Source organism: Schistocerca nitens, chromosome 6, assembly GCF_023898315.1.
Source record: "Schistocerca nitens isolate TAMUIC-IGC-003100 chromosome 6, iqSchNite1.1, whole genome shotgun sequence".
NCBI classification, from domain to species: Eukaryota; Metazoa; Arthropoda; class Insecta; order Orthoptera; family Acrididae; genus Schistocerca; species Schistocerca nitens.
In genome coordinates, this window is record NC_064619.1 from 655,577,826 (window position 1) to 655,592,986 (window position 15,161).

The 15,161-nt window shown below is 44.6% G+C and overlaps 1 protein-coding gene and 1 non-coding gene across 2 annotated transcripts in view; both read right to left on the bottom strand.

Annotated features, from left to right (window-relative positions):
* The window catches only part of LOC126263555 (breast cancer anti-estrogen resistance protein 3 homolog), a 1,210,178-nt gene that overhangs the window by 268,822 nt on the left and 926,195 nt on the right, over window positions 1-15,161 (bottom strand). Inside the window, exon 5 of the mRNA XM_049960647.1 lies at window positions 14,564-14,624. Coding sequence (XP_049816604.1) covers window positions 14,564-14,624 — 61 coding nt within the window. The remainder of the gene's footprint in view (window positions 1-14,563; window positions 14,625-15,161) is intronic.
* On the bottom strand, window positions 13,790-13,864 carry Trnat-ugu (transfer RNA threonine (anticodon UGU)). Its single transcript has one exon. It is a non-coding gene; the product is annotated as a tRNA-Thr (tRNA).

Genomic DNA, 15,161 nt, shown 5'->3' on the forward strand with positions numbered 1-15,161 from the left:
AAAAATTCGGAGTAGGTATTAAAATTCATGGAGAAGAAGTAAAAACTTTGAGGTTCGCCGATGACATTGTAATTCTGTCAGAGACAACAAAGGACTTGGAAGAGCAGTTGAACGGAATGGACAGTGTCTTGAAAGGAGGATATAAGATGAACATCAACAAAAGCAAAACGAGGATAATGGAAAGTAGTCAAATTAAATCGTGTGATGCTGAGGGAATTAGATTAGGAAATGGGACACTTAAAGTAGTAAAGGAGTTTTGCTATTTAGGGAGTAAAATAACTGATGGTGGTCGAAGTAGAGAGGATATAAAATGTAGACTGGCAATGGCAAGGAAATCGTTTCTGAAGAAGAGAAATTTGTTAACATCGAGTATAGATTTAAGTGTCAGGAAGTCGTTTCTGAAAGTATTTGTATGGAGTGTAGCCATCTATGGAAGTGAAACATGGACGATAACCAGTTTGGACAAGAAGAGAATAGAAGCTTTCGAAATGTGGTGCTACAGAAGAATGCTGAAGATAAGGTGGGTAGATCACGTAACTAATGAGGGGGTATTGAATAGGATTGGGGAGAAGAGACGTTTGTGGCACAACTTGACTAGAAGAAGGGATCGGTTGGTAGGACATGTTTTGAGGCATCAAGGGATCACAAATTTAGCATTGGAGGGCAGCGTGGAGGGTAAAAATCGTAGAGGGAGACCAAGAGATGAATACGCTAAGCATATTCAGAAGGATGTAGGTTGCAGTAGGTACTGGGAGATGAAGAAGCTTGCACAGGATAGAGTAGCATGGAGAGCTGCATCAAACCAGTCTCAGGACTGAAGACCACAACAACAACAACATACACAAATCTCCGTTGTGAATCAGTATGCCTACATTGCCGGAAAAAAAACTAGTAAACTTGGAAAGACCGATGACAACATTTGCCACCTGGAGGATAGTAGATGTACTGGTAACGGTTTTAAAGTCGTCCGCCAGAAGATAGCGTGGTTGCATGGCTACCAGAACGCAATCTGTGTCTACCCTTTGGTCGGTAATGCTCACAGCCTGAAGGCTCAGCATGGTGTAAACATGTGAAGCAAGCAGACAACCATCCACGTAGAAGCACTCGTGCTTCATAGAGCCAACTGAGTGAGTTTTTAAAGGGATAACATCGTGGCGTTCCGAGTGGTTGGGTGGTCCTCTCGGACACACAACACAAGTTGCACGCGCTGCGTCAGTTCTGCAACGATGCTGGTATCAGTAGTCGCGTAAACATTCCCACATCCGCAGACGAGGTTCCCGACGTCCATGCAGCATAAACGCCCGCCAGGATTGTGGTATCGTAAAGGCAGCAGTTGCACATCGTACAACTACCACAGCACACATGAGAGGGCTTACGAAACTACACGTGTCCACACGAGCTGTTTCGAAAGAGTTATTAGCAGTGTGGCTATGGGCACACACACCTTAGTCCGTTTTGCACTCACTCCATTGCGTCGACGTGCACGGGTCGAATGGTGCCGTCATAAGATCAACTGGAAGATGAAATTGCGCGTCGTGGTCTTCAGCGATGAAAGCAGATTCTGTTTGCACGCAAGTGATGGTCGCTTGCACCTACGACGTAGACCAGTTGAGCGCTGTCTCGTAGAGTGCTTTTTCGTCTGACAAGAGGAAGGCCTCAGACACGGCCAACCGATTCGGCTCACATTTGTCAGGTCGCTTGTGTACAACCTAAAACGAAGGACTCTAAGATATTTTGGGTCAACAACCCCGCAATTCTGAGAAAATCACCTCTAAAGGTTACGACGAGCAATCGACTCAAAATTGGAGGTATCGATAGATAATTGTAAATAGAGCATTTTTCATCAGGCATGGGGTCCGCAAACGCAAACGTTTCCAGAAATCGAGGAAAGAAACTTTTACAACTGGTCCTTCTATATCCACATGGTAAGCGCTTCTCGCCACAGATCCGATAGTGCAATGGCTAAGGTAACTCGCTGGGAATCGGAAAACCCGGGTTGGAATCTCGAAGAAACCTAGCGGATGTTATTTTCGTTTGTATTTTTCCGTTTATCAATTGATAGGGATAGGAAGGTTAATAAGGTAAGTAAATCAATAAGGAATGATAATAATAAGGTAGCCAAACAAATTTCTCAAACCTCTTGGAACAGTAAACAATTAAAAAGTTACTGCAGGTCACTTTACAATGGCTCTTCCAGTCACTGTTACGTGTCCTCACTTTTATCAATTGAGATATGGAAAAATACAAACGAAATGAAGAACATCTGCTAGGTTTCTTCGAGATTCGAACCAGGGTTCTTAGATTCCCAGCCAGTTGTCTTGGCCGTTGCGCTATCGGTGCTGTCGGCGAAAAGTGTTTACCATGTGGGTACAGAAGCGGCAGTTGTATAAGTTTCTTACCTCGATTTCTGGAAAAGTATGCGTTTTTGGACCCCATACCTGATGATGAGAAATGCTCTATTTACAATTATCTATCGATCCCGCCAATTCTGAGTCGATTGCTCGTTATAACCTTTAGGGGTGATTTTCTCAAAATTGCGGGGGTGTTGACCCAAAATATCTTAGATTCCTTTGTTTTAGGTTGTACACAAGCGACCTGCCAAATTTGAACCGAATCGCTTGGCCGTGTCTGAGGCCTTCCCCTTGTGAGACACAGTGGCCCCACCCCAGGCCTTATGATCCTGGGTGCGGTGAGTTGTAACTCTCGTTCACCTTTGGTGTTTCTGGAGGGGATTCTAACCAGCGCTCGATACGTGCAGAACGTTGTCAGATCCGTTCTTTTGCCTGCCGTTAGTGCACCAGGAAGGTGATGCGTTTCTCCAAGAGGATAATGCTGGCTTACACACTACCTGCAAAATTCAGTGTGCTCTTTAAGAGGTGCAGCAACTTCCTTGGCCAGCAGTATCCCCGGACTCGACTCAAATCAAGCACATGTGGCATACGATGAGACGAGAAGTGACTCATGCAACTTGTCAGCCTGCAACTCTTACAGAACTACATGAACAGGTCGAGCAGGTGTGGCATAACCTATCCCAGGACAGTATTCGCCATGTCTCCGATCGACTGGATGCCAGGGTCACCGCCTACATTGCCGCTCGTGGAAGCCGCACCACGAACTAATATGGGTTTGTTTCGGCATGGGTCGACACGCGGTACCAAACAACCGCTTGCGCTATTGATCTGTAAATGTAATTCTTTCATTTACTCTATATGCACTGTTGCAACACTAAATCTAGAGTAAATTGGAAACCCGTACAAGGGTGTACTAATCTTTTTCCGGTAGTGTCTTAATGAAAATTGTATCAGAGTCCCTACAGTTGTCCATGAGGTTAGTCTTCACTTACAGACCGCAAAACCTGGCGAAATACGAGGTACATTCAAGTTCTAAGGCCTCCGATTTTTTTCTCCGGACTGGAAAGAGATAGAAACATGCGCATTGTTTTAAAATGAGGCCGCGTTCATTGTCAATACGTCCCAGAGATGGCAGCACCGTACCGCTGATGGAATTTTACCGCCAGCGGCGAGAATGAGAACTGTTTTAAATACTTATAATGGCGACGTTTTCCTTACTTGGACAGCGTGCAGTCATTCGTTTTCTGAATTTGCGTGGTGTGAAACCAATTGAAATTCATCGACAGTTGAAGGAGACATGTGGTGATGGAGTTATGGATGTGTCGAAAGTGCGTTCGTGGGTGCGACAGTTTAATGCAGGCAGAGCATCGTGTGACAACAAACCGAAACAACCTCGGGCTCGCACAAGGCGGTCTGACGACATTATCGAGAAAGTGGAGAGAATTGTTTTGGGGGATCGCCGAATGACTGTTGAACAGATCGCCTCCAGAGTTGGCATTTCTGTGGGTTCTGTGCACACAATCCTGCATGACGACCTGAAAATGCGAAAAGTGTCATCCAGGTGGATGCCACGAATGCTGATGGACGACCACACGGCTGCCCGTGTGGCATGTTGCCAAGCAATGTTGACACGCAACGACAGCATGAATGGGACTTTCTTTTCGTCGGTTGTGACAATGGATGAGACGTGGATGCCATTTTTCAATCCAGAAAGAAAGCGCCAGTCAGCTCAATGGAAGCACACAGATTCACCGCCACCAAAAAAATTTCGGGTAACCGCCAGTGCTGAAAAAATGATGGGGTCCATGTTCTGGGACAGCGAGGGCGTAATCCTTACCCATTGCGTTCCAAAGGGCACTGCGGTAACAGGTGCATCCTACGAAAATGTTTTGAAGAACAAATTCCTTCCTGCACTGCAACAAAAACGTCCGGGAAGGGCTGCGCGTGTGCTGTTTCACCAAGACAACGCACCCGCACATCGAGCTAACGTTACGCAACAGTTTCTTCGTGATAACAACTTTGAAGTGATTCCTCATGCTCCCTACTCACCTGACCTGGCTCCTAGTGACTTTTGGCTTTTTCCAACAATGAAAGACACTCTCCGTGGCCGCACATTCACCAGCCGTGCTGCTATTGCCTCAGCGATTTTCCAGTGGTCAAAACAGACTCCTAAAGAAGCCTTCGCCGCTGCCATGGAATCATGGCGTCAGTGTTGTGAAAAATGTGTACGTCTGCAGGGCGACTACGTCGAGAAGTAACGCCAGTTTCATCGATTTCCGGTGAGTAGTTAATTAGAAGAAAAATCGGAGGCCTTAGAACTTGAATGCACCTCGTACTTTGGTTTAGGAAAAGTAAACTGGCGTTTGAAAATTTTTATTTTTCAGTCTCTCTTTTCGTTCTATTGTTATCCGCATTTTATATCCTCCCTGTTTTAGCCATCGTTTGTTATTTCGCTACCCAAATAGAAAAATAGCTCTACTACAAAATGGTTGAAATGGCTCTGAGCACTATGGGACTTAACTTCTGAGGTCATGAGTGCCCTAGAACTTAGAGCTACTTAAACCTAACTAACCTAAAGACATCACACACATCCATGCCCGAGGCAGGATTCGAACCTGCGACCGTAGCGGTCGCACGGTTCCAGACTGTAGCGCCTAGAACCGCTCGGCCACTCCGGCCGGCAGCTCTACTACATTTAGTGTTCATTTTCCTTCATACGGGACATAGTTAGTCGCAAAATGAATCTAAGAACAATATTGAGGCCAAGTTCGGCTGAAAACCAAAGAGGGACACTTTCATTTTGTGCCACCGGTCTCAACTGTAATGCGCAATTTACAGAGAAGGACTCCTAGTTTGCAGCAGAGGAAACAAAAAAAGTAGCACGAATTTATTCTCACCGTAAATCCTTTCGTCTACGATGAAAGCCTTTTAAGGCGCGAAGCGGCGTTCGTGTAGAGACTAGGTACTGTAGGAAGAAGAGGAAGAGGAAAGAATTGTAGCAAGAGGAAGGGAAGTAAAAGGAAACGAGGTGCGGAAGGCGGGAGAGGATTGAGACTACAATAAATTGACGTGAGTGCAGCGGACGGGTTTTAAGCTGAGAGGGAAAAGGCTATGCACGGCGTGGCGGAGAAACCGGAGGGCGAAAATTTATACGGGAGAGAGGAGAGAGAATGGCAGGGGACGCTGAGTCAGAGCGGAGGGCGTCTGAATAAAAGATGAGGCGAGTGTAGAGAAGAGCGGAGAGGCCCGGCCGGCGGCGCACGGCAAGTTTTAATTGAATGAAGCTGTGGCCCGCGGCCGTCGCTGATTGGGCAGCGTGTGTGTGTGTGTGTGTGTGTGTGTGTGTGTGTGTGTGCGTGTGTGTGTGCGCGGCGCCATAACCCAGCCAACCGCGGCTCTGTGGCGCGCACGTCACTACACGCACCACTTCTCTCTCCATTCAAATCGAGCAACGAAAGGCAGGGGTGACGCGTAAACCTCCGATACCGCTGCAAGACGTCCACCTGTTGAGCTGTAATGTCAGAAAGATTTGGAAAAAAGCACTTCATCCCAAAGTGCTGGGAAGTTACAATAATTTTAGTAGTGTAGTTCTACGAATACAGTGACGAGCCAAAACATTATGACCACCGTTTCGCAGCGAGTTGGTCCACCTTTGGAACGCAATTTAGCAGCGATTCCGCGTGACATGGATTCGAGATGTCCTTAGTAGGTTTCCGGAGGTATGAGGTAGCATATGTCAATACACAGGACACGCAGTTCCCGTAAATTACGGGCTGGTGGTTTGTCGGTGCGGAGTGACGCCCGGCAGCATCCCAGATTTCTTCTTTTGGGTTCATATCAGGTGCATCTGATGACCAAGACATTAGCGTGAGTTCATGGCAATGGTCCTCAAATCACTGTAGCGCGATTGTGGCCTTGAGATATGGATGGTTATCCTGCTAGAAGATGCCATAGCGCTTCAGTCTGGAACCGCGTGACCGCTACGGTCGCAGGTTCGAATCCTGCCTCGGTCATGGATGTGTGTGATGTCCTTAGGTTAGTTAGGTTTAAGTAGTTCTAAGTTCTAGGGGACTGGTGACCTCGGATGTTAAGTCCCATAGTGCTCAGAGCCATTTGAACCATTTGATGCCATAGCCATCGTGGAAGACACGATCCTTCAAGGATGCAGATAGCTACAATAACGTTCGTGTAATCCACAGTGTCATGCAATTGTCCTTCCTAGCGTTACCCAACTCCCAAAGGCCTGCAACTAATATATTTTTCCCACCGGTAATTCCACTGTTCGAAGCATTTTTTGCCGTCATCTTTTTGAAATGGCTGACAGCTCCTCCCTTGTTTTTTTTTTTGTTGACTTCTCCAATGTTGTCAAATCGGTGTCCTTCTATGCCCCTCTTCATGTGTGGAAATAAGAAAAAGCCGAATGGAGCCAGGTCATGCGAGTAAGCTGCGTAGGGTAGCGAAACTACGTCATTTCTAGCTAAAAACTGTCTTAACAGAGATGGCTGTATGAGCAGGTGCGTTGTCGTGGTGGAAAAACCAGTCTCCTGTCTGCCCAAACGTCCCGGTAAAATTCGCTGAACCGAGCTCCAAGATAATCCACTAATCTACGACAGCTATCAATTGTCTATCGACGGTTTGTCAGCACAAGCTTGCGAATTTTTTCAATATTTTCGTCGATTCTGGCAGTTTATGGACTTTCAGAACAATATTTGTCATCAGTCGACATGTCGCCACTTTTAAATCGAGAAAATCACTCCACTTTTAAATCGAGCAAATCACTCGTACACTTGTGTGTCACATTGGTACGCTGGTTTCAACATTAAAACAGTTTCAGCAGCACTTTTACCGAGTAGAAAACAAAATTTAAGAGCTACACGTTGTTCACTTAAATTTGTCGTCATATAAAACGAAACAAGAACAAAACAGCGTTAGCAAAAAATTGAGATTAAAAGAACAAGTCAGTCGACAACATAGGCTGCGCTGCCTAGCGGCAGAAATGCATACTACACAAGTTTCGCCACGGCAGTGCTCTTCCGGTTTTGTTTTGTTATTATTATTATTTTTTGGTACCCCCTCGTACACAAAGTTCCGAAATACCTAAGTAGAGTGAAATTTTATTTTGTAAACGTATCAGAGATTTGCCTCAGTGACCTTCACCAGCTTGTTTGATCAAGCACATTTTCTGTTGTGACCAGAGCCGAAAACATATAATCTTCTTCCATTGTAATATTGTGCCCAATGACGACTTTCCTTCGTTTGGAGTGACGCAGGGAAACGGCTCTGCTTCTTCTCCTTCCTCTTCGTTCTTGTCAAACTGAACAACCTAAGCTACTGCGTCGCCCAGGTCACCGCCGACCTCCACTTCGTCAAACTGTCAAACGCAACGGTGTGTCGTAAGTCAGGAAGAGTGTGTCACATATTGTGGAAACACGCATCCATCTCTCCGCTCTTGTGGTACTGTTGCAGTTGATTTTTTGCCTCCTTGATGAATAGGCATTTCTCGAAGCGGTCATTCATTCCCCCCAGTCCTTTATCAGAGAAGGTCACAGCTTCCGAAACTTACGTTGGGCATCTGACCAACTTAAATGCTATCCTATATCGTGAACCAAAATCTTTGCAGTGTTAAGTTTTAAGTAAGCGCATAACATCTAATGGCCTTTTTTCACTACAATGACTAAGCCATTTCAGTAACCATTCTTCAGGACTCAGGAACTCACCTTTTCAGATCCGTTTCGCACGCCCATGTTATACATTTTCTGCAATCCGATCTCTGTGCTTCAAGATTGTCGACAGTTTGGATGGCGGAATACCAAAAGTTTTCGTTATAGTCTTTTTTTCTGTATCCTCATTTCACGGCCCCAGTAGCAAAACATATGCACTTACTTGAAGTAATTTTTACAACTGATTTGTATATTCTAATGCGTTATTCACTAACAAAGGGAGGCCGCCATTTGGGAAATTCAGATTCGATTCATACTGCTCATAATAAAAGCTCATGGCCAGAAGTGTAATGTGGCAAAGCACCAAGATGCACTTCTCAGCCGTTGTCGAGAAAATCGACAGTTAAAAGAAACCGTTGCGGTGAAATACTCTCTACGATTTACAATTTCCTACAGCGTCGTGGCGCAGCGGTAAGCGCTCGGGTTCGTAACCAGTAGGTCGGCGGATCGAATCTTGCACCATGGAACTTTTTTTTTAGTATTTGTTTTTTGTAATTCAAATATATATATTGCCGGGAATTTTTTATATATATATATATATATATATATATATATATAAAAAATTCCCGGCAATCAGTTGCAACAATTATGCATATAATAAGTTGTTGAAAGTCATTTGTCGTGGAAAAACTGGCGACTTCGAACATGATTATGTTTTCCGCAAACAAAGTTGTATTTCACAAATGTTATTAATTGTCTTCGTAATGTTTACACGTGTAGTTAACAGAAGACGTAGAAACGATATTCCGAAACGAATACGTATAGTGTAAGTCAAACGTTCGAATTAGAGTAGAGACCCCACGATATATATATATATATATATATATATATATATATATATATATATATATATATAATTACAAAAAACAAATACTAGAAAAAAAAGGTTGCATGGCGCGAGATTCGATCCGGCGACCTTCGGATTACGAACCCGAGCTACCGCTGCGCCACGACGCTGTAGGAAATTGTAAATCGTAGAGAGTTGGTTCAAATGGCTCTGAGCACTATGGGACTTAACATCTATGGTCATCAGTCCCCTAGAACTTAGAACTACGTAAACCTAACTAACCTAAGGACAGCACACAACAACCAGCCATCACGAGGCAGAGAAAATCCCTGACCCCGCCGGGAATCGAACCCGGGAACCCGGGGGTGGGAAGCGAGAAAATCGTAGAGAGTATTTCATCGCAACGGTTTCTTTTAACTGTCGATTTTATCGACAACGGCTGAGAAGTGCATCTTGGTGCTTTGCCACATTACACCTCTGGCCATGAGCTTTTATTATGCGCAGTATGAATCGAATCTGAATTTCACAATTGGCGGCCTCCCCTTGTAAGAGAAACAAAGAAATGTTGCAGAGAGTTGATTGCTCAAAGAATTACCGCAATAATTGATTAAAGAATCCCAGTTACCGAGTGACAGATGGCTGCTAACTTCGAGTTATAAAGTGTTTGTGGTCAATCTATCACGATAATCGCTTCGATTTATCGAGTGTACCTAAACACGTAAGATGTGGAAGACATCTTACGTTTTTTTATTATCAAAATATTTTCAAGGAACCAGTCTACTACTACGATTTATCGAGAAATTCAATTTAATGAGGTTCAAATTAATAAGAGTCAATTATATATTCCTAGAATCCTCATTTGCAGCTGGTTCTGCGACCTTATACATATGCTCTCACGAGATAGTTTGTGTCAATCTTTAAGCGTCTGTCATTTAAGGCTTATGTTTTGCGTCTCCTTGACGCACTCCCGTGGGTCGAACAAACCTGTGGCCATCGTAGCCGTTAAATATCCCCTGTTAGTTCTATTTGGTACTCGTCACATACACTTGTCCAATAGTCTAGGATGGGCCGCACGAATGTTTGGCAAGTGTTCCCCTTTGGCTTCATATTCCTTGTGTCCTCCTCATAAATCGGAGCCTGGCACCTGATTAACCTACAAAAGAGTCTAGACGGTCGTTCCATTTAATATCACTATAAACATTTAAAAAAATTTTCTTTTTAAAACTCAGTCTTGATCGCACCACGTATGCTACAAGAACATAGCGGTCGTATCACATGACCGTCATCAGACCTGTAATTTAATTTAGAAAGTAATAGAAACCTTAATAAATTGATAATAAAATATGACAAAATGCTTATAAGGATAAAATACGATAAGACTTGTTATACCCATGGCATCCTTCGTAGATGGTACGTGGAGCACTCTTCTCAGTTGCTGTGATGTCAATTGGTGCCAGCAAGTGACTGGTATACGCTTAAATACGAAGATGCTCCGCCTACCTCTTCTCACTCTACCCCATGTCAACCAATTTTTACGTTTTCGCGATTATGTGAACCCGTTTTACACTGATGGTCATGTGATATGACCGAAACCGGCCACCTATGTTCTTGTGGCATACATGGTGCGATCAAGACTGAATTTTAAAAAGAAAAATTTTTTAAAAATTTTTCGATCGCTGTTCCAAGAAATGGTTAAAATGGCTCTGAGCACTATGGGACTTAACATCTGAGATCATCAGTCCCCTAGACTTAGAACTACTTAAACCTAACTAACCTAAGGATATCACAAACATCCATGCCCGAGGCAGGATTCGAACCTGCGACCGTAGCACGGTTCCGGACTGAAGTGCCTAGAACCGCTCCGCCACAGCGGCCGGCCGCTGTTCCAAAATTGTTTATTAAAACTACAAATATTGTCATACACTACTATGTTTTTTCGTTTTGTGAAGTGCACAATTTTATATTTCTGAACACTGAAATCTGAACATTCAAATCAACATGCTAATCTTTGCACCATTTTGAAATCTCATCAAGTAGTGACTCAATACTTATACAGGGATGTCCAGTCGGTACCTCATTATACACTCTCTAAGAAAACAAAAGGCACACCACAAAGGAATTACCCGAATGGGGAGGAAATCGGCAGAAGTGGTTCACATGTGCAAATAAACAAATGATCACGATTTCAGAAAAAAATTGGATGATTTGTTCAAGTTGGATGATTTATTCAAGAGAAATAGCTTCACATATTGGCTGAACTCTGCTCCCTATGCAAGCAGTTATTGGTCTTGGCACTGATTGTTAGAGCTGTTGAATATCCTCCGGAGGGATAGCGAGCCAAATTCAGTCCAGTCGGCGCGTTAGCATCGTCAAAATTGCGAGCTGGTTGGAGGGCACTGCCCACAATGCTCCATACGTTCTCAATTGGGGGTCTTGCTGGTCAAGGTAGAGTTTGGCAAGCACGAAGACACCGAGCGAGGTGGCGCAGTGGTTAGACACTGGACTCGCATTAGGGAGGACGACGGTTCAATCCCGCATCCGGCCATCCCGATTTAGGTTTTCCGTGATTTCCCTAAATCACTCCAGGCAAATGCCGGGATGGTTCCTTTCAAAGGGCACGGCCGAATTCCTTCCCCGTCCTTCCCAAATCCGATGAGACCGATGACCTCGCTGTCTGGTCTCCTTCCCCAAACAAACCAAGCAAGCACGAAGACAATCAGCACAAGCTCTCACCGTGCGCGGGCGGTCATTATTTTGCTGAAATATACACTAAGGATGGCCTGTCACGGAGGGCAACAAAACGGGGCGTAGAGAATCTTCGACGTACCGCTTTACTGTAAAGGCGCCGGAGATGGCGTGCGACACTCAGGTTGGGGTGCCATCGCTGTTCGGTGTGTCTCCAGACACTTCTTCGCTGGACATAGGAGCTCAGTTCGGAGTGGGAGTCATCACTGGAGACAATTCTACTCCAGTCAGTGAGATTCGAGGCAGAATGTGCTCGACACCATTGCAATCGGGTTTGTCAGTGTAGAGATGTGTACGCCGACTACCATTCGTAGATGGCGCAAACGGTGCCGTGAGCTCAGCCCCCTTTCTGTGACCCGCTTATTAATAAACTTTGTGGTCACTGAAGCACCATTTGCTCGTCGGATCGATGATAATGGTGAATCCGGGGCTGTGAATGCCTCTCTTATGATTGCTCGGTCCTCACGCCCTTCCATGTCTCTAGGTCGACTGCTTCCTTCTCGACGCTGTATTTCAAAAATGGCTCTGAGCACTATGGGACTTAACTTCTGAGGTCATCGGTCCCCTAGAACTTAGAACTACTTAAACCTAACTAACCTAAGGCCATCACACACATCCATGCCCGAGGCAGGATTCGAACCTGCGACCGTAGCGGTCGCGCGGTTCCAGACTGTAGCGCCTAGAACCGCTCGGTCACTCCGGCCGGCGACGCTGTATTTGGCCACGGTTCACCCATTCCTGCCAACATCGTCGAATAGCAGCACTGCTCCTATTCAAATGTCGAGTTATTCGCCAATTACTGCAACCGGCTTCTTTGAGCCCACCTACGCATCGTCTCTAAAATGCTGACATCCGCTTAAATTGTTCATGCACCTGTCCGCTAAGAATAGCTACTGTCCAACTGAGTTCAGGTGGAGGACATTACTGTTTAACGTCCCATCGACAACGAGATCTTTGGAGACGGAACTGAGTACACGGAATGAAATTAGCGGAGACTTTACGCACTGGTATCAAACATATCCCCTGTTTACTATTCTTGCCAAGTGCGCGGTGAAATTGTGCTGCACGTCGATACTTGTGTGAATATCAATTTGTGACCAATTTGCATAACTCCTTCGTTGTGCATTTCGAGATCACCAGTCCTCTGCATGTTTCTGACTTGAATTTTCTCAACAGTGAAGTGTACGGCACAAATCTGATTCTGCATATGACACAGATCTGTATTGTTGTTGTTGTGGTCTTCAGTCCAGAGACTGGTTTGATGCAGCTCTCCATGCTACTCTATCCTGTGCAAGCTTCTTCATCTCCCAGTACCTACTGCAGCCTACATCCTTCTGAATCTGTTTAGTGTATTCATCTCATGGTCTCCCTCTACGATTTTTACCCTCCGCGCTGCCCTCCAATACTAAATTGGTGATCCCTTGATGCCTCAGAATATGTCCTACCAACTGATCACTTCTTCTAGTCAAGTTGTGCCACAAATTTCTCTTCTCACCAATTCTATTCAATACCTCCTCATTAGTTATGTGATCTACCCATCTAATCTTCAGCATTCTTCTGTAGCACCACATTTCGAAACCTTCTATTCTCTTTTTGTCGAAACTATTTAGTGTCCACGTTTCACTTCCATACATGGCTACACTCCATACAAACACATTTAGAAAAGACTTCCTGACACCTAAATCTATACTCGATGTTAACAAATTTCTCTTCAGAAACGCCTTCCTTGCCATTGCCAATCTACATTTTATATCCTCTCTACTTCGACCATCATCAGCTATTTTGCTCCCTAAATAGCAAAACTAATATACTACTTTAAGAGTCTCATTTCCTAATCTAATACCCTCAGTATCACCCGATTTAATTCGACTACATTCAATTAACCTCGTTTTGCTTTAGTAGTACAATATTTCATACAGACGTCACTGGCAGCTCGCAACAACAATTTTTTTTTTTAAGTTGTGGTAAATTCTTATGGGACCAAACTGCTGAGGTCGTCGGTCCCTAAGCTTACACACTACTTAATCTAACTTAAACTAACTTACGCTAAGGACGACACTCACACCCATACCCGAGGGAGGAGTCGAACCTCCGACGGGGGAATTAGAATTAAATTCGAATTATATGTTAATACCTTCAGCTGCTGACGGCGTTGATATATATCAACCGGGACAGGTGAAAATGTGTGCCCCGACCGGGACTCGAACCCGGGATCTCCTGCTTACATGGCAGACACTCTATCCATCTGAGCCACCGAGGGCACATAGAATAGGGCGACTGCAGGGACTATCTCGCGCACTCCTCCCGCGTGACCCACATTCTCACCTTGTACGTCCACACACTACATTCGTAGTGTCCCTACCCAACACAGTCATTACTCGTAGAGGACATTCTTATCATGTCCCGTAAGAGTTCGGAGGTCGTGACCTGTATCGCCAGAACTATATACTTATATGGATATGGTGTCTGTTCTTTCGGACATGTCCGAAAGAAGAGACACCATATCCATATAAGTAAATCCGACGGGTGAAGCCGTGCGGACCGTGACAAAATGACTTAGACCGCTCGGCTACCCCGCGTGGCAACAATTATCTAGCTAACGGCTTATTGCAGATCCATATTTTCTAGATCGTATCAGTTTCTAGTCTCTTCTATTTTCGCTGATGAGTATGGCACACCGTGAATATTGCAACACAAGAGTAGTGAACTTCTTGCTTACATTCTTAGAATATAATGAAGTGTGACTCTTGGAATTACAAGCATTATTGTTTCAGACATGAATGGAATAGGAATAGAACTGATGTTATATTATCAGCAGGACAAGTGGACAATACTTTAGGATTGCCCCGTCAGGAAAAGCGAACAAGAGAACGCCTATAAACTATTCAAACAGCATCTGCCGTAGTAATGACGTCAGCTGGCAGGCTTGTATGTAAGGAGTACAGAGAGGAAGTACTCACCATCACCAGGTTACATAGGCTCTTGCTCTGTATGACGTCGCTTACAACCAGGATGTCGGACCTGCAACAAGACGGAAGCGGTCAGTATGCATCAGCGCACAATTCGCTCGTGAAACTCGTGGAAAACTGCACTTCAGCTTGTAAAAGATGCGAGGCTTACATGGATGAAAAGGAAAGACTTAACACACGTTCACAGCATTATTTAAATGATTAACTTCGATTAAAATAACTTCGCGATCGACGTTTTCGCGAGTAGAGTGGCAGGAACCAGTTGTAAGCCAATCGTCATTCTTCTCCAGAGTGTCACGTGCTCGCTGTGTTGGTTATTTTGCACACGGATGCACAGCCTTGTCTAGCGCGGTCGGCTGCACGCCAGTAGCAATTAGGACTGTTGATATTTTTAAAAATATCGGGGATCCCATGTATCGACATTTAAAAAATATGCCTCTACCGTCGCCCGATATCTCGAACGAAGTATACATATATCCATATATCGACAGGTCGATATAGGCGTACCGCCCTATAAAAATATCGGCAGCACATTGTAAATATACTGACGGTTTTAGACCTGTATATTTAGGTACTGGCTTATTATTAA